Below are 27,574 nucleotides of genomic sequence, written 5' to 3'. Positions count from 1 at the left end.
CAGAAACGATCGCTCTAACAATGGAATGTTCGGTGTAACACTGAGAGACAGAATACAACAACAAATTCAGCAGAAATGCATCTAACAAATGATGACTGATCTGCATGTTCATGAGGGAAAGAAGGATTTGATCCCCTTCACAAAACATGACTTAGTACTTGGTGGCAAATCCCTTGTTGGCAATCACAGAGGTCAGACGTTTCCTGGAGTTGGCCCCCAGGTTCGCACACATCTCAGGAGGGATTTTGGCCCACTCCTCTTGGCAGATCCTCTCCAAGTCATTAAGGTTTGGTGGCTGACGTTTGGCAACTCGAACTTTCAGCTCCCTCCACAGATTGTCAATCAGATGAAGGTCTGGAGACTGGCTAGGCCACTCCAGGACCTTAATGTGCTTCTTCTTGAGCCGCTCCTTTGTTGCCTTGGCCATGTGTTTTGGGTCATTGTCATGCTGGAACACCCATTCATGACCCATTTTCACTGCCCTGGCTGAGGGAAGAAGGTTCTCACCCAAGATTTGAGGGTACATTGCCCCGTCCATCGTCCCTTTGATGCGGTGCAGTTGTCCTGTCCCCTTAGCAGAAAACCCCCCCAAAGCAGAATGTTTCCACCACCATGTTTCACAGTTGGGATGGTGTTCTTGGGGTCATAGGCAGCATTCCTCCTCCTCCAAACACGGCGAGTTGAGTTGATGCCAAAGAGCTGGATTTTGGTCTCCTCTGACCACAACACTTCCCACCAGTCCTCCTCGGAATCATTCAGATGTTCAGTGGCAGACTTCAGACGGGCTGGACATGTGCTTTCTTGAGCAGAGGGACCTTGCGGGCACTGCAGGATTTCAGTCCTTGTCGGCGTAGTGTGTTACCAATTGTTTTCTTGGTGACTGTGGTCCCAGCTGCCTGGAGATCATTGACAAGATCCTCACGTGTAGTTCTGGGATGATTCCTCACTGTTCTCATGATCATTGACACCCCACGAGGTGAGATCTTGCATGGGGCACCAGACCTAGGGAGACTGACACTTGTTTTGTGTTTCTTCCATTTGTGAATGATTGCACCGACTGTTGTCACCTTCTCACCAAGCTGCTTGGCCATAGTTTGGTAGCCCAGTCCAGCCTTGTGTAGGTCTACCATCTTGTCCCTGACATCCTTGGACAGCTCTTTGGTCTTTGTCATGGTGGAGAGTTTGGAATCTGATGGTTTGATGGCTCCTGTGGACAGGTGTCTGTTATACAGGTAACACAATGAGATTAGCAGCACTCCCTTTAAGAGACTGCTTCTAATCTCAGCTTGTTACCTGTATGAGAGACACCTGGGAGCCAGAAATCCTGCTGAATGATAGGGGATCAAATCCTTCTTTCCCTCATGAACATGCAGATCAGTCTTCATTTGTTAGACGAATTTCTGCTGAATTTGTTGTTGTATTCTGTCTCTCAGTGTTACACCGAACATTCCATTGTTAGACCGATCATTTCTGTGTGAGGGGCGAACATTCCATTGTTAGACCGATCATTTCCGTGTGAGGGGCGAACATTCCATTGTTAGACCGATCATTTCTGTGTGAGGGGCGAACATTCCATTGTTAGACCGATCATTTCTGTGTGAGGGGCGAACATTCAGCATCAGGGGGGAGCAAATACACATTTCCTTCACTGTACAGTATATTTGAAATTTATTTTTAAAAATATTTTTCATATATTTTGTAATAAAAATGCATTTCAATAAGCATTATATTTATATTTAAGTATATTTTGAAATATATTGAATACGGCCAAAATTGTAGCATTTCAAATATATTTTTCTTCCATGTGGGTATATATACAGTTGCAAGAAAAAGTATGTGAACCCCTTGGGATTACGTGGAGTTTTGCATGAATTGGGCATAAAATGTGCTCTGAACGTCATCTAAGTCACAACAATAGAAGAACACAGTCTGCTGAACATAATACTACACAAACATTAGATGTTGCCATGGTTTAATTGCACATAACATGTAAACATTCACAGTGCAGGGAGGAAAAAGTATGTGAGGCCCTAGCTTAATGACTTCTCCCAGAGCTAATTGGAGCCAGGAGTGAGCCAACCTTGACTCCAATCAGTGGGATGATATTGGATGTGTTGCTGACACCTGTTTTGGGTTTACTGGTTTCAAGAAGCACTGTCTGATGTGAATAATGCCTCGCAGAAAAGAGCTCTCAGAAGACCTACGATCAAGAATTGTTGACTTGCATGAAGCTGAAAAGGGTTACAAAAGTATCTCCAAAAGCCTTGATGTTCATGTGTCCACGGTAAGACAGACTGTCTACAAATGGAGAAAGTTTAGCACTGTTGCTACTCTCCCTAGGCGTGGTCGTCCTGTAAAAATGACTGCAAGAGCACAGCGCAGAATGCTGCATGAGGTAAAGAAGAATCCCAGAGTGTCAGCTAAAGACCTACAGAAATCTCTGGCACATGCTAACATTTTTGTTGACACATCTACAATAAGGAAAACATTAAACAAGAATGGAGTACATGGGAGGACACCACGGAGGAAGCCATTGCTGTCCAAAAAGAAGATTGCAGCACGTTTGAAGTTTGCAAAAGAGCACCTGGATGTTCCACAGCACTACTGGCAGAATATACTGTGGACAGATGAAACCAAGATTGAGTTGTTTGGGAAGAACACACAACACTATGTGTGGAGAAAAAAAGGCCCAGCACACCAACATCAAAACCTCATCCCCACTGTGAAACATGGCGGAGGGAGCATCATGGTTTGGGGCTGCTTTGCTGCCTCAGGGCCTGGACGGATTGTTGTCATTGATGGGAAAATGAATTCCAGAGTTTATCAAGACATTTTGCAGGAAAACGTACGACCATCTGTCCGCCAACTGAAGCTCCGCAGAGGATGGGTGATGCAACAGGACAATGACCCAAAGCATACAAGTCATTCAACAAAACAATGGCTGCAACAGCACAGAATACGCCTTCTGGAGTGGCCCAGTCAGAGTCCTGACCTCAACCCCATTGAAATGCTGTGGCATGACCTTAAGAGAGCGATTCACACCAGACATCCCAAGAATATTGCTACACTGAAACAGTTTTGTGAAGAAGAGTGGTCCAAAATGACTCCAGATCGTTGTGCAGGTCTGATCTGCAACTACAGGAAACGTTTGGTTGAGGTTATTGCTGCCAAAGGAGGGTCAACCAGTTATTAAGTCCAAAGGTTCACACACTTTTTCCTCCCTGCACTGTGAATGTTTACATGTTATGTGCAATGAAACCATGGCAACATCTAATGTTTGTGTAGTATTATGTTCAGCAGACTGTGTTCTTCTATTGTTGTGACTTAGATGACGTTCAGAGCACATTTTATGCCCAATTCATGCAAAACTCCACGTAATCCCAAGGGGTTCACATACTTTTTCTTGCAACTGTATATAATTATTACTGTGATGAGCACCAACATTGGCAGGTTCTTTGGTGGCATTTTAGAGTAGTTGATAACCCAATGGGGTACAGCTTAGCACAACTAGGGGGACCCATCATAAATATTGGACCTGAAGGGCAGGCACAGGGTAGGAGAGCACCAAGCTAGGTCACCAGCTTTCTCTACTTGTTTTTTCCTCAGAGCAGGAAAGATCAGATTACACGGACTGCTGGCTGACTTACCCCAGGTTCACACCTAAGCGTTTTCCACTGTATTTTGCGTTTTTCAGAATCGCACAGCAGTCCATTTAACATGATTTCCTTTGGGACAGGTTCACATCTCTGCATTTTCACCCGGATGCGGCTTTTTTGGAAAGGGTCGGGGACTTTTTTTAATGCAAAAACTTGCGTTTTGGTTCTATAGACTTCAATGGAGACGCTGCAGAAAATCATGTAGTGCAATTCTGCTGCATTTCGCGTATTAAATCTGCCTGCCTGTTGGATTAGATGTGGAGTCGGGACCTTTACCTTCGGTTCACATCTGTGCGGGTGGTGCCGCTGCGGGACCCACACAACTGGGGTTACAGGGAGGGTCAGTGTTGGGGTTACAGGGAGGGTTGGTGTTGGGGTTACAGGGAGGGTTAGTGTTGGGGTACAGAGAGGGTCAGTGTTGGGGTTACAGGGAGGGTCAGTGTTGGGGTTACAGGGAGGGTTAGTGTTGGGGTACAGAGAGGGTCAGTGTTGGGGTTACAGGGAGGGTTGGTGTTGGGGTTACAGGGAGGGTTAGTGTTGGGGTACAGAGAGGGTCAGTGTTGGGGTTACAGGGAAGGTTACTGTTGGGGTTACAGGGAGGTTAGTGTTAGGGTTACAGGGAGGTTAGTGTTAGGGTTACAGGGAGGGATAGTGTTGGGGTTACAGGGAGGGTTAGTGTTGGGGTTACAGGGAGGGATAGTGTTGGGGTTACAGGGAGGTTAGTGTTAGGGTTACAGGGAGGGTTAGTGTTGGGGTTACAGGGAGGGTCAGTGTTGGGGTTACAGGGAGGGTTAGTGTTGGGGTACAGAGAGGGTCAGTGTTGGGGTTACAGGGAAGGTTAGTGTTGGGGTTACAGGGAAGATTAGTGTTGGGGTTACAGGGAGGGTTAGTGTTGGGGTTACAGGGAGGGTCAGTGTTGGGGTTACAGGGAGGATTAGTGTTGGGGTTACAGGGAGGGTCAGTGTTAGGATTACAGGGAGGGTTAGTGTTGGGGTTACAGGGAAGGTTAGTGTTGGGGTTACATGGAGGGTCGGTGTTGGGGTAACAGGGAAGGTTAGTGTTGGGGTTACAGGGAGGGTTAATGTTGGAGTTACAGGGAGGGTTAGTGTTGGGTTACAGGGAAGGTTAATGTTGGGGTTACAGGGAGGGTTAATGTTGGGGTTACAGGGAGGGTTAGTGTTGGGGTTACAGGGAGGGTCAGTGTTGGGGTAACAGGGAAGGTCGGTGTTGGGGTTACAGGGAGGGTTAATGTTGGGGTTGCAGGGAGGGTTAATGTTGGGGTTACAGGGAGGGTTAGTGTTGGGGTTACATGGAGGGTCAGTGTTGGGGTAACAGGGAAGGTCGATGTTGGGGTTACAGGAAGGGTTAATGTTGTGGTTACAGGGAGGGTTAGTGTTGGGGTTACAGGGAGGGTTGGTGTTGGGGTTACAGGGAGGGTTAATGTTGGGGTTACAGGGAGGGTTAGCTTTGGGGTTACAGGGAGGGTTAGTGTTGGGGTTACAGGGAGGGTTAATGTTGGGGTTACAGGGAGGGTTAGCTTTGGGGTTACAGGGAGGGTTAGTGTTGGGGTTACAGGGAGGTTAGTGTTGGGGTTACAGGGAGGGTTAGTTTTGGGGTTACAGGGAGGTTAGTGTTGGGGTTACAGGGAGGGTTAGTGTTGGGGTTACAGGGATGGTTAGTTTTGGGGTTACAGGGAGGGTTAGTGTTGGGGTTACAGGGAGGGTTAATGTTGGGGTTACAGGGAGGGTTAGTGTTGGGGTTACAGGGAGGGTTAGTTTTGGGGTTACAGGGAGGGTCAGTGTTAGGGTTACAGGGAGGGTTAGTTTTAGGGTCACAGGAAGGGGTAATGAAGGCGGCTCAGATTGGGGGGCACTTTTCTCATCACTGAAAAGCTTCCACCTTGGATTTTGCAGGAATGTAACATATGAAGGTGTCGTTGCTTTGTAAGTAAATAGTGATCCATCTTCCTCTACATCGCCCTCCTGGGCCGGGACGAGGGGAGTGGAGTGTTGACCCAATATAAGGCCGGGAGACTACCAAACACTCGGACACACCTTAGCAGCCGGCACCGTGACGGAAAGTTCTTCTCTATCAATGTCACATGACAAGCCATCGGCATTCGCAATATTTACTGACACCATCCTATAACGTCGGACCTCTGCTATGGGGACGGCAGGCTGCAGTACACAGTATACATCCGAAGATGAATGGGTTGCTTGGGAGCGTTGTAACCGTAAGCTGAGGGCTGACTCGTTGATTGAATTCAAAATGGCCAAAAAGGTGCAATTCAAGGGAAAAAGTAGAGCCCTTTACCCCCCCCCCACAATGTGTGTGACCTCTGTGGGGTGGGGCTGTAGGAGAAAATGGGCAGCATAGTGACCAGGTGGTTAGCACTTCCACCTGGCAGTACTCGGGTCGTTGGTTCGAATCCCAACCAAGGCACCACCTGCCTGCAGTTTGCATGTTCTTCCCGTGCCTGCGTGGGTTTCCTCCGTGTACTCCGGTTTCCTCCCACACTCCAAAGACATGCTGGTAGGTGAATTGGCTCCTGTCTAAATCAGCCCTAGTATGTGTATGGATGAATGTGAGTTAGGGACCTTAGATTGTACGCCCCTTGAGGGTTAGGGTGCTTAGATTGTACGCTCCTCGGGGGCGGGGACTGATGTGAATGTACAATATATATGTAAAGCGCTGCGTAAATGGACGGCTCTATAAAAGTATCTGAAATAAATAAATAATATAAGTCTCATATCTGGTGCCATGATCTATAATCCCGCAGAGCTCCTTCTTAGCAGACACTTCAGCAGACAGTTCCTAAGGACATGCGGATCTCCGGAGATAATCCTCAGCACTCGCAGATCTATGGCTGAGGAATCTTCCCAAACCGGAAACTTGAGAGTGAACCGCGGCAAATACAGCGAAAAACATTTGTTCATCCTGTTACATAATAGCTACAAATATCAGGATGTGCATTATTAAAGCTTCCTGTGACTCCCAGCACAGCAGCGAATGGGGAGCCAACCAGGGCTCTATGGCAAGGCGTGGTGCTGCCAGTCTAACACAGTAAGCGTGTTTACAGGAGGGAACGACACACAGATGAATTCATCAGCCTGCTTATCGAATGGCTCTTAGAACAAGCTTAGGGCTCTTTCACACGGGGCGGACCCGCTTGCTCAGCGGGGGAGGGGTCTCGCAGGTCTGTGTCCACTACGTTGCTGCGGAGCAGATACAGAGCTGCTCGCTCTCCTCAGTGAGCGGCTGGATGAAAATGGATCGCCTGTCCGATTTCATCCGATCCGACGGACGGAAGGAAGGGGAATTGAATCCCTATCTGTCCCTTTTTGGCGGATCGGATGCCACTCCATAGAGGAGAATGGAGGTTCCGATCGGGTCCGCCTGAAAAACGGGCAGGCGGACCCAATCGGAACGTTCGTGTGAAAAAGCCCTGAAAGTGTTACTAAATCTCGGACCCCGCATTCACTATATCTGGTGTCCCCGGACCAGGGGCGGACTGACCATTTGGAAACTTGGGCAATGCCCAAGGGCCCGGGGTCAGTAGGCGGCCCCATGAGATGCCCCTGGTACCTTTTTCATAGGCTTTTTTGAGTTTGGGCAAGGACACAGGGGCCCCATGATCCCCTATTGCCCAGGGGCCCCATAAGTTGTCAGTCTGCCCCTGCCCCGGGCCCCGCATTCACTGTATCCGCTCTCCCCGGACCCCGCATTCACTGTATCCGCTCTCGCCTGACCCCGCATTCACTGTATCCGCTCTCCCCGGACCTCGCATTCACTATATCCGCTCTCCCCGGACCCCGCATTCACTGTATCCGCTCTCCCCGGACCCTGCATTCACTATATCCGCTCTCTCCGGACCCCGCATTCACTATATCCGCTCTCCCCAGACCCTGCATTCACTATATCCGCTCTCCCCGGACCCCGCATTCACTGTATCCGCTCTCCCCAGACCCTGCATTCACTATATCCGCTCTCCCCGGACCCTGCATTCACTATATCCGCTCTCTCCGGACCCCGCATTTACTATATCCGCTCTCCCCGGACCCCGCATTCACTATATCCGCTCTCCCCGGACCCCGCATTCACTGTATCCGCTCTCCCCGGACCCCGCATTCACTGTATCCGCTCTCGCCTGACCCCGCATTCACTGTATCCGCTCTCGCCTGACCCCGCATTCACTGTATCCGCTCTCCCCGGACCTCGCATTCACTATATCCGCTCTCCCCGGACCCTGCATTCACTATATCCGTCCCCCCCGGACCCCGCATTCACTATATCCACTCTCCCCGGACCCTGCATTCACCATATCCGCTCTCCCCGGACCCCGCATTCACTATATCCGCTCTCCCCGGACCCCGCATTCACTATATCCACTCTCCCCGGATCCTGCATTCACTATATCCGCTCTCCCCGGACCCCGCATTCACTATACCCGCTCTCCCCGGACCCCGCATTCACTATATCCGCTCTCCCCGGACCCCGCATTCACTATATCCGCTCTCCCCGGACCCCGCATTCACTATATCCGCTCTCCCCGGACCCCGCATTCACTATATCCGCTCTCCCCGGACCCAGCATTCACTATATCCGCTCTCCCCGGACCCCGCATTCACTATATCCGCTCTCCCCGGACCCCGCATTCACTATATCCGCTCTCCCCGGACCCGGCATTCACTATATCCGCTCTCCCCGGACCCGGCATTCACTATATCCGCTCTCCCCGGACCCCTCATTCACTATACCTGCTCTCCCCGGACCCCGCATTCACTATATCCGCTCTCCCCGGACCCGGCATTCACTATATCCGCTTTCCCTGGACCCCGCATTCACTATATCCGCTCTCCCCGGACCCCTCATTCACTATACCCGCTCTCCCCGGACCCCGCATTCACTATATCCGCTCTCCCCGGACCCCGCATTCACTATATCCGCTTTCCCTGGACCCCGCATTCACTATATCCGCTCTCGGTATATATAACAGACCGATATGGAGCGAATTAAAGGAGTTGATTGCTGGGGTGTAGGAGGCGTTATGCAGACACGGGTATGTTGAGGGTCACTTGTATCTTCTCGGAGTGAATGCCCTCCACACTCTCTGGGCTGTTCGGCTGTGTTCTATATACCTGATATTGATTGTTGTGTGTATGACGTCCTGGTAACCCCCACTCTCCCCCCCACCCCCATCATTTTCCCTTTACAGGAATTTATGGCAAGAAGTAAAAGGAAGAACTCCGCTGGCGATGTTTGGCTCTGACAGGAAACCCTACAACCTCCAGAATGACCCACAATGATTATAATGCAGGTAACTAGGTGGGGGTGGGGTGGGGTGGGGATGAGCATCAATCAGATGTTTTCCATATATTAGCAGGGGACTGTTCCTTGAAGAGCTACTTTGGAATTGTGTGTTTTGTGCTGTGTGTGCTCTGACTGTGTTCTTTGTGTGCTCTCTGTGCTCTGACTGTGTTCTTTGGGTGCTCTCTGTGCTCTGACTATGTTCTTTGGGTGCTCTCTGTGCTCTGACTGTGTTCTTTGTGGGCTCTCTGTGCTCTGACTGTGTTCTTTGTGTGCTCTCTGTGCTCTGACTGTGTTCTTTGTGGGCTCTCTGTGCTCTGACTGTGTTCTTTGTGGGCTCTCTGTGCTCTGACTGTGTTCTTTGGGTGCTCTCTGTGCTCTGACTGTGTTCTTTGGGTGCTCTCTGTGCTCTGAATGTGTTCTTTGTGTGCTCTCTGTGCTCTGACTGTGTTCTTTGTTTGCTCTCTGTGCTCTGAATGTTGGGTCAGTCTGTGTGCTCTGCCTGTGTGGGAACAAGTAAGATTCAAGATTCAGGTAAATTATATGAAGTATGCTATGGTGTGTCCTGGCGTTCCCTGCAATGGGTTTCAAAAGAGGGACCTTCCTTCCTAAGGAGGCACCGGTGGGAGCTATGCCAAGGATCCTCCTGGACCTTAGAGTAGACCCAAGAACTAACATCCTAATGTAAGATAACACAAGTAGATGTCTTAGGCCTTCATCACCATCCAGCTGTTGGATGAATCCGAGAACAGAGGGTGTCGGGTCACGATGGTGCAGAGGGAGGCCCAACACCTGTCCCTCTTGGTGAGACAATTGCCTGTCCAGGCTCCAGCCTTCCATAGATATTCTGTATAATATAAAAATCATTTTTGCTAAGACCTCCACATACACTATATTGCCAAAAGTATTGGCCCCGCCCTCCCAATTGTGTGATTCAGGTGTTCCAATCCCCTCCATATCATGTGATTCATGTGCTCCAATCCCCTCCATATCATGTGATTCATGTGCTCCAATCCCATCCCAATCATGTGATTCAGGTGTTCCAATCCCCTCCATATCATGTGATTCAGGTGCTCCAATCCCCCCCATGGACACAGGTGTATACAATCAAGCCCCTAGGCATGCAGACGGCTTCTACAAACATTGGTGAAAGAATGGGTCGCTCTCAGGAGCTCAGTGACTCCAAGCGTGGTCCCGTGATAGGTGGCCACCTGGGCAATAAGTCCATCCGTGACATTTCCTGGCTACTAAATATTCCACGCTCAACTGTTAGTGGGATTATAAGAAAGTGGAAGCAACTGGGAACAACAGCCACTCAGCCACCAAGTGGTAGGCCACGTCACATGACAGGACGGGGTCAGCGCATGCTGAAGCGCACAGTGCGCAGAAGTCACCAACTGTCTGCAGAGTCAATAGCTAAAGACCTCCAAACTTGGTGTGGCCTTCAGATGAGCCCAACAACAGTGTGTAGAGAGCTTCATGGAATGGGTTTCCATGGCCGAGCAGCTGCATCCAAACCTTCCATCACCAAGTGCAATGCAAAGTGTCGGATGCCGTGGTGTAAAGCAAGCCGCCACTGGACTCTAGAGCAGAGGAGATGTGTTCTCTGGAGTGACCAATCACGCTTCTCTGTCTGGCAATCCGATGGACGTGTCTGGGTTTGGCGGTTGCCAGGAGAACGGTACTTGCCTGACTGCATTGTGCCAAGTGTAAAGTTTGGTGGAGGGGGGATTATGGTGTGGGGGTGTTCCTCACGGATTGGGCTTGGCCCCCTAGTTCCAGTGAAGGGAACTCTTAAGGCGACATTTTGGACAGTTTCATGCTCCCAACTTTGTGGGAGGAGTTTGGGGATGGCCCCTTCCTGTTCCAACATGACTGCGCACCAGTGCACAAAGCAAGGTCCATAAAGACATGGAGGAGCCAGTTTGGGGTGGAGGAACTTGACTGTCCTGCACAGAGTCCTGACCTCAACCCCATAGAACACCTTTGGGATGAATTAGAGTGGAGACTGCGAGCCAGGCCTCCTCCCCCGACATCAGTGCCTGACCTGACAAATGTGCTTCTGGAAGAATGGTCCAACCTTCCCATAGACACCCTCCTAAACCTTGTGGGCGGCCTTCCCAAGAGTTGAAGCTGTTATAGCTGCAAAGGGCCAACTCAATATTGAACCCTACGGACTAAGACTGGGAGGGGCCATTAAAGGTCATGTGTGTGGAAAGGGCGGGGCCAACTCAATATTGAACCCTACGGACTAAGACTGGGGGGCCATTAAAGGTCATGTGCGTGGAAAGAGCGGGGCCAACTCAATATTGAACCCTACGGACTAAGACTGGGGGGCCATTAAAGGTCATGTGCGTGGAAAGGGCGGGGCCAACTCAATATTGAACCCTACGGACTAAGACTGGGGGCCATTAAAGGTCATGTGTGTGGAAAGGGCAGGGCCAACTCAATATTGAACCCTACGGACTAAGACTGGGGGGCCAATAAGGTTCATCTGCGTGGAAAGGCCAGCCGACCAATACTTTGGGCAATATGGTGTATTTCACATGCTTGCTGTTTCATATTGATTATATTTCGTATACAGATTTGTAAATGCAGTTTACAGCATTCGCACCACATATGTTGTCATACATGTCTTCGGGCAGAGGAGGGCGCTGTTTATCCACAAGGCACTTTCAAATAGTAATGTATCAGAGGAGCACCTCCCTAGGAGGAGTTACGGTATAGCTTGTTCACACTGCGATCCTGAGACCTTCATACAGATATCTGGCTGCCAGTGGAAGACTCTTTCAAGAAGCTGACAGAGGAGACACCCTGTAATTGTAAACCTATTCTTGCCCTCCTCGTCGGATACCCCTCCCTAACACTTTTAGGCCCAGTAAGGGGCTCTCTCCTTATCTTACTCCCACACTGTGGGCTCACCAAATGACCCAGTCAGGGGCGGACTGACCATTCAAGCACTGGGGCACTGCCCGGGGTCAGTAGGGGGCCCCATGAAATGCACCTGGTACATTTTATAGACTTTTTTGGGTATGCTTTGAGTGTGGGCAAGGACACAGGGGCCCAATGATCCCCTATTGCCCGGGGGCCCCATGAGTTGTCAGTCCGCCCCTGGACCCAGTATCCTACTATTCAATAGAATCCTTAGTCAATATCGCTGCCCAAATCTAAATGGACTTCGGTATCCAATAGGATTGCTGTTCTCCCCAAGATGGCTGCCTGGCAGGGCTGGCAGGGGTGGCTGCCCTGAGGTGCAATGGTTTACTATAGAGATGGAGGCACCTTCCATTTGTTACAAGGCTGAAAGGGGTAGTTATTACCCCAAAGAAAAACAAAATGGCATCCCAGAGGTGCTGGGACCTTGATATGAGTTTAAACAAGGTAGTAGGAAGGCAAAAAAAAACACTTGAAGAGCTCAGTGGCTCAAGCTAGGCTGCTCACAATAGGCAAGGCCACCCTACCTACCTACTATTCCAGCAGGTTACCAGGAAAAATGTGCACATATGGAACCCAAAGAGTCCAAATTCATTTACTGATGTTATGTTAGAAGACAGAAAACACGTTTCGGGGGTCAAAGGAACTCCTCCTTCATCCGGGCTACAATAGACTTTGTGTTTTATTGTAGCCCCCGATGAAGGGTGAGTTCCTTTGACCCCCAAAACGCGTTGGATGTCTTAACATAACATCAGGAAATGAATTTGGACTCTTGTCTTTTGGTCTGGCGCTCCCTCCATAGTAGTTAATGCGGCAGTGATTTTGATGAGTGACTACTGGGCGTAAGCTTGCACATCAGGAATGGGGGAGGGGGCACAGTTTGGCATCTTTGCCCTGGGTGCTGGATGACCTTGTCCCGGAGCTGCTGCCTGGAGTCCATAGCAGGGGACAATTAGTCCTCAATGGGCTTCTGCCAGCCTGACGAAATGGCACAGTGCCATCTTCAGATTGGAGGATATAATGCAGCCTCCAGCTGCCTACAAGGCGTTCTGTGAACCACTTAGGTGAACTGGGCAGGTAAGAAGATGCCTTCAATGGGATTCAAGTACATGGCTGAACTATAGGACTTTGTTTCTAAGCTAACATTCAGTTTATTTCCTACTGTAGCCAAGTTTCGAGCCCCCATTGCTGTGTACTGCGGCAGCGTTCCCAAGATGAAACCTGGATTCGCGTCTCTGCACAATGGCGATTCCAACCTGCAGCTGTACGGAAACCGCTGGGCTGGAGCTGACCCAGGTCTGTACAATGATCGGGAGATAAGTCGATCTGGAGTTTTACTGATACATTGTTTTATAGTCTTTAGTTTTCACCAAGCAGGACAAGACAGAATAATGACTGTCTTTCTTCATGGTCTCCAGCTGCTCTTCAGTCCTCCTTGAGCCTCCAGATGAAGAGGTCCTACTTGTGGGGTGGAGATGACCGTGACCTTCAGCCAGAAATTCTGCCCCCACCGCTGGACTTGGAGGGTAAAAGTGACCCCTTCTATAAGAGCCAGAGGAATGAGGAGGTTGATAGCGCGGCCCTGGAGACGGCCCGGCTGAAGGACAAGCTGAAACGGAAGATGTCTGAAAGCTCCAGTGCCAGAGGAGGTGAGAGCGACCGATACCCTGAAATAATGAACATTTAAGGGGCGCACAGCTGAATCCTAAAAGTAAAACTGTACTGAGAGGTGAGAATGCTAGGTGCCTGGCTGTCTGAAGGAACTATACTTCCCGAGGCGCCATCCTGGAACAAGCATGCATATTGGAAGGTCAAAGTGAAGTTAAAACTTCTGGACATCATATTTCCTCAGGGTTCAGCAATGGGCCAGATTGGCAGCCAGCATTTTCCAAGGAGGGGTCAGCACCGGCCTTCTCCTTCTCCTTCCAGTACAGGTTTCCTCATCCACTTGTCTACTAGAGCCGTTTATAAATGGCGGCTAGTAGTGAGGTATTTTAAATACAGCTGGGACTCTGCTTACCAGGGGCGGACTGACAACTCATGGGGCCCCCGGGCAATAGGGGATCATGGGGCCCCTGTTTCCTTGCCCAAACTCAAAAAAGCCTATGAAAAAGGTACCAGGTGCATCTCATGGGGCCCCATACTGACCCCAGGCCCTCGGGCAGTGCCCGAGTTTCCAAATGGTCAGTCCACCCCTGCTGCTTACTCCTGTCCAGGGGCAGACTGACCATTCAGGAACTCGGGCACTGCCCAAGGGCCCAGGGTCTGTAGGGGGCCCCATGAGATGCCCCTGGTACCTTTCATAGGCTTTTTTGGGTGTGGTTTGAGTGTGGACGAGGACACGGGCCCCATGATCCCCTATTGCCCGGGGGGCCCCATGAGTTGTCAGTCCGCCCCTGCTCCTGTCCTACTGATTGTTGGCTTTCTAGTGGAAGCAGCTTGGTCACATCCACTATACACCTCCCCCTAAGTACCACTCTCCAACCTGACTATCCCCCACCATAAAGCCTAGGCTCCTCTGCTGCTCCTGTGGGTCTGAAGGGGACGTGGTGGGTTTTGGCAGGTTGAACTGAGGGATCTCTCCTCTGGTGAGTGAACCTGTAAGTAACAGGTTCAGACCTGCCATTCCACTGCAGTTCTGGCTGGGGAAGAAGCTGATCAAGTATGATCTATACTTGATCAGCTTCAGTGGGGTCCATAGGTGACCGATGACGTCTCCTTGAAGAAGACCTCTCATTTCCACTGTGCTATCATATAGTGGGCTAACAACCCCCTAGGAGATGGCATTAAACTTAAGATAAAAAAAAAATTAAAGTGGCATATAATAAATAAAAAACACAAAAAGTTTAAAGTCCCCTACCCCGTGTACAGGGACCTAAGAACGTAAACGCACGCACCAGGTACACCTATGTACAAACATGTATTAGGTATCAGCACATATGTGAGGGCAATAATCCTTGGACCATAATTCCTCTGTAGCACCCTCCTAGGTAGCTAGGGGGAGCTAGCTAGTTATTTTTCTTAGAAGGCTGAGTAGCAGCCGGGGTGATAGTCAGAGGGTCAAATTTGGATCAGAGCTGAGAGGCTCTGCAGATCAGCTCACTGATACCTCCCCCTAATCTAGAGACTTGGAGAAGTCTTTAGAACTCAGTGGGCGGAGGTAAGGAGGAGGTGGTCTGTACTCTCAAGGGATGCTGGCCAATCCCCTGGCAGGAGGCTTAGCATGGGTTCAGGGCATCCCTTAAGAGTGACTGAGCCTGCTCAGCAGCAGGAGAAGGTTGGAGTGTGGAGCCTGAGAGAGGGCCCAATAGAGGAACCTACCAGCAGGAAGGAGCTGGAGGGGAGGATCTCTCGGCCTCAGCCGTCCCCTGAGAGAGGACAACCTGGGAAGCAGGGAAGAAGCCAGCCCAGGGTAAGGCCTGAAGGCAGCCACCAACCCGTTAACATGTAGGAGAGACTGTGTGAGTAACCCCCCCCCCCGGGGCCAGAGAGGAGAAGAGGGCATTCTGGTGGGAAACCTGACTAGCCCCCATCTGGGTTTGCTGATTCAAAAGTGGCAGATTCTGGATCCCGTTGCCCAAGGATTCTCTCAGGTAGCTGGAGGAAGCGGAGATTTCATTTGGGGTCTGAGGCGGTACACCAGAGGGGCTGGGGAACTCTTCTAACAAAAAGTTCACAGTTCCTTGGGAATCCCGTACACCCCTCAACCCCATCCAAGTTCAATACCCCCCCAAAAAAAACAAGCTCAAGGACTGATTACTGTCTCCTGTGTGCAAGATCTGAAGAAAATGAGTGTTGCCTGGCTGCGCAGAATTATAGGGAGACCCAAAACTTCAGTGACTCCTAAGGGGGTAGTGCTACACATCGTTAAAGGCTTTCAAAGTGTCACCCACCATGCACCAACCATACACCCACCCAGGGGCGGACTGACAAATCACGGGGCCCCCGGGCAATAGGGGATCATGGGGCCCCTGTGTCCTTGCCGACATTCAAACCACACCCAAAAAAGCTTATGAAAAGGTACCAGGGGCATCTCATGGGGCCCCCTACTGACCCCAGGCCCTTGGGCAGTGCCCGAGTTCCCAAATGGTCAGTCCACCCCTGCACCCACCATGCACCCACCATGTTTATTATAAGATAAAAGTATCATTTCAATCAATTGTATTTGACGTTTTTGCCGTTTCACTGGTGCACACAATTTTAAAGCTTGACATGTTTGGTATCTGTATGCTCTACGCAACCTGATCTTTTACATTTTACCAAATAATTGGGTAACATATTGATACGTGTGCTTTAATATTATGTGACATTAAAAAATTACAACTGCCGCCATTTTATTCTGCAGGGTCTCCGCTTTCAGAAAATAGATCATGTTTAGGGGGTTTGAACTAATTTTCAGGTCTAAAATGTGCATTTTAACACGTGTGCGGGAAAACAAAGGCTCTGGTATAAAAGTGGTTAAAGTAGCAATTATGTGCCTTTTAATTCCTTTTTAGATATTTTATGCAGTATGTACGGTGACACAAAGACGTGTAAATTGTTTCTGGTTGTCCCCATGACAGCACCGACTGAGTCCATGAACACGCCTCTGAAACCCGCCGTTCCAAGGAGCGCCTCACAGAGGTTGATGACGGTCACAAAGCCTGTACCTCCCATCCAGAAGAGTCCGACACCTCGCCTGGGGACCTCAGAGGAGGACGGCCTGTGGAAGAATGGACTGGAGAATGAAGACCACATGGAAGGACAGAGGGAGAAGACCTCAGCTATCACAGAGGTGGGATGGCAAACCCATGGTGGACAATTCAAAGCCCACCATGCAGCCACCATACACCAACCATGCACCAACCATACATGCACCCACCATACATGCACCCACCATATACAAACCTTGCACCAACCATACATGCACCAACCATGCACCCACCATACATGCACCCACCATGCACCAACCATGCACCCACCATACTCCAACCATGCACCCACCCACCATACACCCACCATACACCCACCATGCATCCACCCACCACGCACACACCATACACCCACCATGAACCCACCATGCATCCACCATAGACCAACCACGCACACACCATACACCCACCATGCACCCACCATGCACCCACCATGTTTATTATAATATAAAAGCAGCATTTCAATCAATTGTATTTGAACAGATCAGGGAAGGTTGAGGCGTTCCATTACGTCTTTTGATGTGTGTCCCACTGGGAACGATAAAAAAAAGAAAAAAAAAAAAGTTTGGTACATCCTATTCTTCCCAATCTACACCTAGATCATCTCAATGTCTTCTTTACCCTTCAGAGCTCCCTGCAGTACGTACGCTCCAGCGCAGAGAGGAAACGGAAATCTCTTGGCGGGGTGGTCATACCGCCCATCTCCAAATCTTCCAACTTTCGAGCAGATCAGGTTCGCAACAATAGTGCCCAGCATGCTGGAAATTCACCCAGGAGTGAGGCCGCACGCAAAAGGTGACTTATCTCTTACGAAATTGAGAATTTTCATTTTGCTGACTGAAAAATGTCTAATGCAGGCCATGCACGGGGCGAATTGTGAACGAATTTTCTTTAGAAAATCGGAAATTTTGTGCATTTTAAAATCCGATGGTGCGAGGTGTACCACCTCATCCCTTCAAAACCCAAATACATATTAATGACGCAGGATCTGGGGCAGGGGCAGTCTGACCATTTGAGCACTCAGGCACTGCCCGAGGGCCCGATGTCAGTAGGGGGCCCCATGAGATGCCCATGATACCTTTTTACAGGCTTTTTTGGGCGTGCTGTGAGTGTGGGTAATGACACAGGGGACCCATGATCCCCTATTGCTCGGGGGCCCCATGACTTGTCAGTCCGCCACTGTTCTGGGGCTGATTAAGGTGGTAATTGAGCTCACTTAGCAGGGGCGTCCCTAGGGTTGGTGTCACCCGGTGCGGAAAGACTTGGTGTCACCCCCTCCGATGATCCCCGCAGGATGGATTGGATCTGCAGATTGCGGAGCATAATGGATGGGACTCTCATCCATTATGCTCGATCCGCAGATCCAATCCATCCTGCGGGGATCGTCGGCTTGCTTTAAAACTTACCTTTTTGTAGAGCGGGTCCGGTGTCACCCCATGCGGTAGGTGTCACCCAGTGCGGTGCGCACCCCCCCTGCACCTGCCTAGGGACGCCACTGTCACTTAGTGCCTTATCTGAATTAAATCAGCCCCAGACCCGGCGTCATTAATGTGTGTTCAGTGTTGCCTGGCCGTGCAGGAAAATAGGACGACCCGAAACCGGCGGCTCCTAAGGGGGTAGCGCTGCAAGCAAGAAACACAACCTTCCAGGTGACAAGACTGAGGGGGAGAATCCCGACAATGTACTGAGGGGGTTGCTGGTCAGTTTCAAGAGGCGGCTTAACCAGAAGCAGCTTACTAAAACATGCCGAGCCTAAGGTGGTCTCTGAATGTTCATTAAAGGCTTTTATTTCTCTCATTTGCAGTTTTTCATTGGAGCTGGAAACCGACCGGATATCTGGTGAGTGTGAAAAAAAAAAGATACATGGTGCCAATATAAAAAAAGAGCGGAGTCCTCCAGCAGAGCAGAGTATTTCAGGAGAGGAGTTATAGAGGAAGGAGAGGAGTCCTCCAGCAGTGCAGAGTATTTCAGGAGAGGAGTTATAGAGGAAGGAGCGGAGTCCTCCAGCAGAGCAGAGTATTTCAGGAGAGGAGAGTTATAGAGGAAGGAGCGGAGTCGTCCAGCAGTGCAGAGTATTTCAGGAGAGGAGAGTTATAGAGGAAGGAGCGGAGTCCTCCTGCAGAGCAGAGTATTTCAGGAGAGGAGAGTTATAGAGGAAGGAGCGGAGTCCTCCAGCAGTGCAGAGTATTTCAGGAGAGGAGTTATAGAGGAAGGAGCGGAGTCCTCCAGCAGTGCAGAGTATTTCAGGAGAGGAGAGTTATAGAGGAAGGAGCGGAGTCCTCCAGCAGAGCAGAGTATTTCAGGAGAGGAGAGTTATAGAGGAAGGAGCGGAGTCGTCCAGCAGTGCAGAGTATTTCAGGAGAGGAGAGTTATAGAGGAAGGAGCGGAGTCCCCCCGACAGTGCAGAGTATTTCAGGAGAGGAGAGTTATAGAGGAAGGAGCGGAGTCCCCCCAACAGTGCAGAGTATTTCAGGAGAGGAGAGTTATAGAGGAAGGAGCGGAGTCCCCCGAACAGTGCAGAGTATTTCAGGAGAGGAGAGTTGGGTTTGGCCATTTTCAGGTTACTGATGAAGGGGGGGATCTCTGAACCCCCAAAATGACCGTTGGTGTTGCACATTTACTGCTTCTTACAGAAATTTGAACTCTTCCCCTCTCTAAGTATAACAGCCAGGCAACCGGCATTTTAGGGCGTGGCGCAGCGGCAGCCCCTATGACAGATGTAAAAGCCACCAACACGCTATAAACATACAATGACACCAAAATCACAATCAATGACAACACCAGATACAACGTTCTCCATTTATGAAGATCCCTGGAGCTCCGGTGACACCGACACCTGATATCTCCATGTGTGGACTCAGCCTGCCAGCTCTTCATTGACTCCATGTACACGGCTGAGATGTGCCTGGCAGGACCCCGGAGAGCTGCGCCATGAATAGCTGGGTAATTGCGTGCTCATTGTGCGGGGTAATTAGCCGTGTGCTTGTCAGACCTGCCCATGGGAAGAATTATTTCACCAACACAATACCGCAGACACAGTAGCCATGTTTACTGCTACACAGTGCAAACCGCGAGCACAATGATGGGATAATGACAGGCGGAGACCTTTCCAAGCCGGTGACACGGAGCACAATGACTGTGATGGAGTCACTAAATGCCAATCATTTGTTGTTTATAAAATGTTGTAACCCGATGCGAGAGAACTACAAATGCCAGCAAGCCATGCCACGGGCCAAGTCACAAGGAGGCCCTATGTGTCCTTTGGTGGTCTGCAAGCCGAACCCTGACAAGGCCTCCTGGGTCTTGTAGTTCCTGAACAGACACATCATAGAAGCATGAATCTCAAATATTTGTCACCAGTTTGGAGTTATATGCCAAAGAAAAAGCCAAAGACGAATCAGGACAAAGTGTTGGAGACGTTTCCTCTGTTCATCCAAGAGGTTTCCTCTGTTCATCCAAGAGGTTTCCTCTGTTCATCCAAGAGGTTTCCTCTGTTCATCCAAGAGGTTTCCTCTGTTCATCCAAGAGGTTTCCTCTGTTCATCCAAGAGGTTTCCTCTGTTCATCCAAGTGGTTTCCTCTGTTCATCCAAGTGGTTTCCTCTGTTCATCCAAGTGGTTTTCTCTGTTCATCCAAGTGGTTTCCTCTGTTCATCCAAGTGGTTTCCTCTGTTCTGATGATTGTCAGAAACATACCCCCAAAATTTAGAACCACATAGTAACCTGTTGCGACAGAACTACAAATGCCAGCAAGCCATGCCACGGGCCAAGTCAAAAGGAGGTCCTATGTGTCCTTTGATGGTCTGCAAGCCCAACCCTGACAAGGCCTCCTGGGTTTCATAGTTCCTAAAGAGACATCATAGAAGCATGAATCTTAAATATTTGTCACCAATTTGGAGTTATATGCCAAAGAAAAAGCCAAAGACGAATCAGGACAAAGTGTTGGAAGTTGTTGGAGATGTTTCACTGTTCATCCAAGTGGTTTCCTCTGTTCATCCAAGTGGTTTCCTCTGTTTATCCAAGTGGTTTCCTCTGTTCTGATGATTGTCAGAAACACCCCCAAAATTTAGAACCACATAGTAACCCGATGCGACAGAACTACAAATGCCAGCAAGCCATGCCACGAGCCAAGTCACAAGGAGGCCTTATGTGTCCTTTGATGGTCTGCAAGCCCAACCCTGACAAGGCCTCCTGGGTATCGTAGTTTCTGAACAGACACATCATAAAAGCATGATTCTCAAATATTTGTCACCAGTTTGGAGTTATATGCCAAAGAAAAAGCCAAAGACGAATCAGGACAAAATGTTGGAAGTTGTTAAAAGACCTTTCCTCTGATCATCCAAGTGGTTTCCTCTGATCATCCAAGTGGTTTCCTCTGATCATCCAAGTGGTTTCCTCTGATCATCCAAGTGGTTTCCTCTGTTCTGATGATTGTCAGAAACATACCCCCAAAATTTAGAACCACATGGGTGACTGCCACCTAAAAACCAATTAAATGTGTCAAGGCCAATATTGGTTATCCCAGAACACAACGGAAGACCCGGGGCACTCAGTAGAAGACTTAGATCATCCAGTAGGAGACCAAGAGCATTCAGTAGAAAATCCAGGGCGCTCATTAGAAGATTTAGGGTGCTCAGTAGAAGATTTAGGGCATCAAGTAGGAGACATCAGAACACAATGGAAGACGTGAAAGTTTGTGTCCAATTTTGGGTTGTCCCAGATTTTGTTGCTACTCAGCCCACCTATAAGTTCACACAAAAGCATCGGAACTTTAGACAGAGGTTAAAGGTGGGTGAGGTACCCACGTCGCTAGAAATATTGGGGTACATTTCTCAGCTCCTAATAGGGCCGGGGCACCTCTGGGCCCATTGATTAAAAGTATTGAGGCTGATAGGATTCCATGATGACCACTTTGGATCAAATTGAAGACTAATATCATGTTCTTAACTAAACAAAAATGAATTGGTCAAAAAACTTTAATGTCATAATATAACAAAATAAGTAATAGATGGTTTGAAAACTAGATAAATTAATCAATGTTCGGAAACTGACGCATAAAACATATCATCTCCATATCTCTAGGGAGACCTGGGGCACCTAGAAGATCCAGGAAGCTCAGTAGAAGATCTAGGGGAACTCAGTAGAACATCTGGGGTAGTTGAAGTCCCTGAGCACCCAGAAGACACGAGGCACTCAGTAGGAGACCTAGGGGAACTCAGTAGAAGATCTGGGGCAGTCAGACTCCCTGGGCACCCAGTAGAAAATCCAGGGCACTCAGTAAAAGACTTAGGGGAACACGGTAGAAGATCTGGGGTAGTCAAAGTCCCTGGGCACCCAAAAGAAGACCCAGGGCACTCAGTAAAAGACTTAGGAGAACTCAGTAGAAGATCTGGGGCAGTAGAAGTCCCTGGGCACCCAGAAGAAGAACCGAGAAACTCAGCAGAAAACCCAGGGCACTCAGTAAAAGACCTAGGGAAACTCAGTAGAAGATCTGGGGTAGTCAAAGTCCCTGGGCACCCAGATGAAGACCCAGGGCATTCAGTAAAAGTGTCAGGGTCTGGGTCTGGTTCAGAGACCAGTTGTAACAGCAGTGGAAGGCTTACCTGAAACCAGCAGGATAGGTACACCAGCGGGTCCCCCTGGGAATAACGCAGGCTCACCTGAGGTGCGGAGTCTAAGTATTGACCGGTTTTCCCCTGAGCTCCTAATGGTGGAGATGGATTTGGCTGCGTGTTAATACCAGGTCGCAGATCTCAGGATCACCCCACCAGGGAATGAGCAAGCTGGAAACCAATAGCAGATCAAACAGTTTAGGGATCAAACAGAAGCAGAGTCAGTCACAAGGCAAGGATCGGTCACAAATGGTAGTAGATTAGGATGAGGCAGAATCGTAGTCAGTAGCAAGCCAAAGGTTGGTAACAAAGATGTAGACAGCAGCAGGACCGATAAGCAGGATATTGGCTGGGAAGGCACAATAATCTGGCAAGGAGGAAGTGCATGGACATGGCTTTTATAGGAAGTTCATGGGAGGAGCAAGGAGTTCAAGGTTCAAGACAAACAGGGCCAAGGCAGGATCATCCAAAGAATTGTCAAAGGAGCTGTCCAGCATTCCAGGTGGCTCAGTGAGAAGAAACATTGCCTCTCACTACAGAAGACCCAGGTTAAATCCCAGGCTCTGACAAAAAGACTTAGGGGAACTCAGTAGAAGATCTGAGGGACTCAGCAGAAGACCCAGGGCACTCAGTAAAAGACCTAGTGGAACTTAGTAGAAGATCTGGGGTAGTCAAAGTCCCTGGGCACCCAGTAGAAAACCCAGAGCACTCAGTAAGAGACCTAGGGGAACTCAGTAGAAGATCTGGGGTAGACAAAGTCCCTGGGCACCCAGATGAAGACCTAGGGCACTCTGTAAAAGATTTAGGAGAACTCAGTAGAAGATCTGGGGCAGTAGAAGACCCTGGGCACCCAGAAGAAGATCTGAGGGACCCAGCAGAAGATCCAGGGCACTTAGTAAAAGACTTAGGAGAACTCAGTAGAAGATCTAGGGCAGCAGAAGTCCCTGGGCACCCAGAAGAAGACTCAGGGCATCAGTAGAAGACCTAGGGGAACTCAGTAGAAAATCTGGGATAGTAGAAGTCCCTAGGCACCCAGAAGAAAGTCCAGAGGGACACAGCAGAAGACTTGGGGCACTCAGTAGAAGACTTAGGTCATCCAGTAGGAGTCTCAGGGCACTCAGTAGAAGAACTTAGGAGAACTCAGTAGAAGATCTGGGGCAGCAGAAGTCCCTGGGCACCCAGAAGAAGACTCAGGGCACTCAGAGACACCAAGATAGGGCAAGATCCAACATGGAGACAACAGAGAGAGGGGGCCAGTCAGGCAAAGGACAAGCACTCAAGCCACACCTTCCTCCACCCTTCTCTGATATCTCTGTACTAGACATGTGCAGAACAAAAAACTTTGTTTCATTTCAGGTCGATTAGTTAACAAAATTTGTTTTGGTCAGTTTCATTTATTTGTTTTCAACCGGATTCAAATTTTTCCAACAGATTCAAAATCAGATACGAATCGAAAAATGTTAAATTGATGCAAATTCATTGTGAAGGACAGCTGGTTCTATTTTATTCGAAATTCGAATTTTCTATTCTATTCTGTTTTTTTCTAGTCTGTTCTATTCTTTAATTTTATTTTCTATTATATTCCTTTATTTTCTATTCTATTTTATTCCATTCTTTTCCTTTGGTTTCTATTCTATTTTTCCTAGTCTATTTTTAATTCCATTCTGTTCTATTATTTCCTATTCTCTTCTATTCTATTCTTTTCCTTTATTTTCTATTTTACTCTTTTTGAAATTTGAATTTCAGAAGATTCCTTCTATTTTATTTTATTCCATTCTATTGCTTTATTCTCTATTATATTTTGTTCTATTTTTTTTCTATTCTCTTCTATTTCTTTATTTTCTATTCTATTTAATTCACATTTTTCGTCTATTTTATTCTATTCTGTTCTACTTTATTCTATTTTAATCTACTCTATACTTTCCAAAATTTGAATTTCGGAAGATGGCTATCTTCTAATACTAACACACACACAGTGTTTGAAGGAAATCAGTAATCGGCGATATGTCGATTTTTCGAATTTGTTTTCCAAATTCATTTTCAAATTCGATTCGAAGTTCGGATGAAATTTCATTTCATTGTTTCAGATTCGTAAAAATTTGTTACTATTGTCATTCGAAAATTGAGCTCCTGTACCTCCGAAGCTCTGAAGAACATAGAATTTTGTCCGAATTTCGATTCGAAATGAAGCGCACACGGCGGCTCTGCGCATGTTTCTAGACACCGCGCTGACGGCATGTGCTGAAGAGATGTGAAGACTGGGGCTCCCGGCCTCGATGACGTCGCTGTAGTTTTGATTTTAGGTTCGCTTCTGTCTGCTCACCGCGGTTGTCTTCTGCTTCCTGCGCAGATGCTGATCCTGCTGTGGAAAGCGATTCGGATCCGATCTCATCCAAACCGACTCAAACCGACGGCGAACGATTGCCGCAGCTTGTCAAGGAGGAGGAGGGGAAGGAGAACCATTCGCGGGTGAGTCAGTCGCATGAAAGCTGGAGGAGAGGTGCAGATCGTTCTCCTCTGACATGTTTCACCCCCCTCCCTCCGGTATGATCAGCCTGTCGGGTGTCTCTGCCCAGCTGACTCTTCTCGGTTCGGTTCTGACCCGAATGGCGTGTCATCGCCGGGGAATTGCCTCTGTGCCTGGCTGCCAGCTGACCGTAAATGGCGATCGGCATTTATTCTTCACAGACCGAATACCCGTCCACCATCCTGATTCTCCCTAGCAACAATAGACCCCCAAGCAGTAATAGTTTCCCCTTCTGAGTAGCCTCTCGGGGGGGGCCGTCCCTCTGCATGACACTTGGCAGTTGCGGGGGGTTACATTAGTGGTCGATCAGAGAAGAGACGATCGCTGTGCTGCAACGTAGGAATACAAACCCCCATCTCTGTCATTGCAGGTCAGCGTCTCCATATCCAAGTCTGCGCAAGATAAGATGCGGCAGAAACAGCAAGAAATCGAGAATCTCCGAAACCAAAAGAGGCGGAGCCAGCAGCAGATGTGGGAGGGGCTTCAAGGAGTGGATGTGGGGGGAGGTCAGTGCCAAGCCAGGACCACGTTCCTTACTGACACCAGTGGCAGCCCTGCCGTCCCTCTGACAACTGATCTGTGCTTGAGTGCTCTTCAGAGGGTGGTGGACAGGCAGCTGGGAGGCAAAATCTACCGAAATCTACCCCTCCCCTGCACCTGTTACCCTGACAACCTGCAACCGCGTGCAACACCGCCCAATATACTACATACATAAACCAGGGGCGGACTGACAACTCATGGGGCCCCCGGGTACCAGGGGCATCTCATGTGGCCCCCCACTGACCCCGGGCCCTCAGGCAGTGCCCGAGTTTCCAAATGTTCAGTCCGCCCCTGACATAAATAGTGTATTATTCAACTACTACTATTACCCCTACTCAGGGGCGGACTGACCATTTGGAAGCTCGGGCACTACCCGAGGGCCCGGGGTCAGTAGGGGGCCCCATGAGATGCCCCTGATACCTTTTTCATAGGCTTTTTTGAGTTTGGGCAAGGACACAGGGGCCCCATTACCCCTATTGCCCGGGGGCCCCATGAGTTGTCAGTCCGCCCCTGCATTACTTCTATTACCTCTACTACTATATCTACTACCGTCCTGACATTTGGGGGGGATTAGTACTGTCCTGACATTTGGGGGGATTTGTACTGTCCTGACATTTGGGGGGGATTTGCACTGTCCTGACATTTGGGGGGGATTTGTACTGTCCTCACATTTGGGGGATGTCTGTACTGACCTGACATTGGGCGGGGGGGGGGGGTTGGACTGTCCTGACATTTGGGAGGGGATTAGTACTGTCCTGACATTTGGGGAGGGGGGATTTGTACTGTCCTGACATTGGGGGGGGGGGGATTTGTACAGCCCTGACATTTGGGGGGGGGATTTGTACTGTCCAGACATGTGGGGGGATTTGTACAGTCCTGACATTTGGGGGGGGGGGGGCAATTTGTACTGTCCTGACATTTGGGGGGATTTGTACAGTCCTGACATTTGGGGGGGGGGCAATTTGTACTGTCCTGACATTTGGGGGGATTTGTACAGTCCTGACATTTGGGGGGGGGGGGGGCAATTTGTACTGTCCTGACATTTGGGGGGATTTGTACAGTCCTGACATTTGTGGGGGGGGGGGGGATTTGTACCATCCTGACATTTGGGGGGATTTGTACTGTCCAGACATTTGGGGGGGATTAGTACTGTCCTGACATTTTTTTTGGGGGGGGATTAGTACTGTCCTGACATTTGGGGGGATTTGTACAGCCCTGACATTTGGGGGGGGGGGGGGGGGGTTTGTACTGTCCTGACATTTGGGGGGATTTGTACAGCCCTGACATTTGGGGGGGGGATTTGTACTGTCCAGACATGTGGGGGGATTTGTACAGTCCTGACATTTGGGGGGGGGGCAATTTGTACTGTCCTGACATTTGGGGGGATTTGTACAGTCCTCACATTTGGGGGGGGGGGGCAATTTGTACTGTCCTGACATTTGGGGGGATTTGTACAGTCCTGACATTTGTGGGGGGGGGGGGGGATTTGTACTGTCCTGATATTTGGGGAGATTTGTACTGTCCTGACATTTGGGGGATATCTGTACTGTCCTGACATTTGGGGGGGATTAGTACTGTCCTGACATTTTGGGGGGGGGGGGATTAGTACTGTCCTGACATTTGGGGGGATTTGTACCGTCCTGACATTTGGGGGGGGGATTTGTAGTGTCCTGACATTTGGGGGGATTTGTACAGTCCTGACATTTGGGGGGGGGATTTGTACCATCCTGACATTTGGGGGGATTTGTACTGTCCTCACATTTGGGGGGGGGGGATTTGTACTGTCCTGACGTTTAGGGGGGGGGGATTTGTACTGTCCTGACATTTGGGGGGATTTGTACTGTCCTGACGTTTGGGGGGATTTGTACTGTCCTGACATTTGGGGGGGGATTTGTACTGTCCTGACATTTGGGGGGGGGGGGGGATTTGTACTGTCCTGACATTTTAGGGCCTCAAGAAATGAGATTGACCGTCAGTACTGATGTCAGTGCGGATTGGTTGATTTTCAGATATATATCTCATAGGTTGTAAATTTATGAAGAAATATTATTTATTTGCAGAAACAGAAATGAAGAAAAATACAGTTTGTTTGTTCTTTTTTTGTGTTTATTTACCAAAAAATAAACCCCCCAGCGGTGATTAAATACCGCAAAAGAAAGCTCTATCTCTGTACAAAAAATGTTATATAGTATATTTCATATGGGTGCAGTGTTGCATGACGGCGCTATTGTCATTCAAAGTGCAACAGCTCTGAAAGCTGAAAATTGGCCTGGGCAGGAGGGGGGGTGGTGACAGTGCCCGGTGGGCAG

General features: G+C 49.2%; 1 protein-coding gene across 2 annotated transcripts in view; it reads left to right on the top strand.

Annotated features, from left to right (window-relative positions):
- The first annotated feature begins 8,868 nt into the window (after positions 1 to 8,868).
- The window catches only part of TOGARAM2 (TOG array regulator of axonemal microtubules 2), a 65,188-nt gene continuing 46,482 nt past the window's right edge, over positions 8,869 to 27,574 (top strand). For both annotated transcript variants that reach the window (XM_089666969.1, XM_089666968.1), the window contains exons 1-8: positions 8,869 to 8,973; positions 13,065 to 13,193; positions 13,316 to 13,546; positions 16,460 to 16,671; positions 17,217 to 17,383; positions 18,393 to 18,427; positions 24,549 to 24,667; positions 25,096 to 25,231. In XM_089666969.1, coding sequence (XP_089523095.1) covers positions 8,949 to 8,973; positions 13,065 to 13,193; positions 13,316 to 13,546; positions 16,460 to 16,671; positions 17,217 to 17,383; positions 18,393 to 18,427; positions 24,549 to 24,667; positions 25,096 to 25,231 — 1,054 coding nt within the window. In that variant the 5' untranslated portion in view covers positions 8,869 to 8,948. The remainder of the gene's footprint in view (positions 8,974 to 13,064; positions 13,194 to 13,315; positions 13,547 to 16,459; positions 16,672 to 17,216; positions 17,384 to 18,392; positions 18,428 to 24,548; positions 24,668 to 25,095; positions 25,232 to 27,574) is intronic.

Source organism: Staurois parvus, unplaced genomic scaffold (assembly GCF_062004578.1).
Source record: "Staurois parvus isolate SC_StPar_1 unplaced genomic scaffold, SC_StPar_1.0 ptg002944l, whole genome shotgun sequence".
Lineage (NCBI taxonomy): Eukaryota > Metazoa > Chordata > Amphibia > Anura > Ranidae > Staurois > Staurois parvus.
This window is presented reverse-complemented; position numbering and strand designations above follow the sequence as displayed.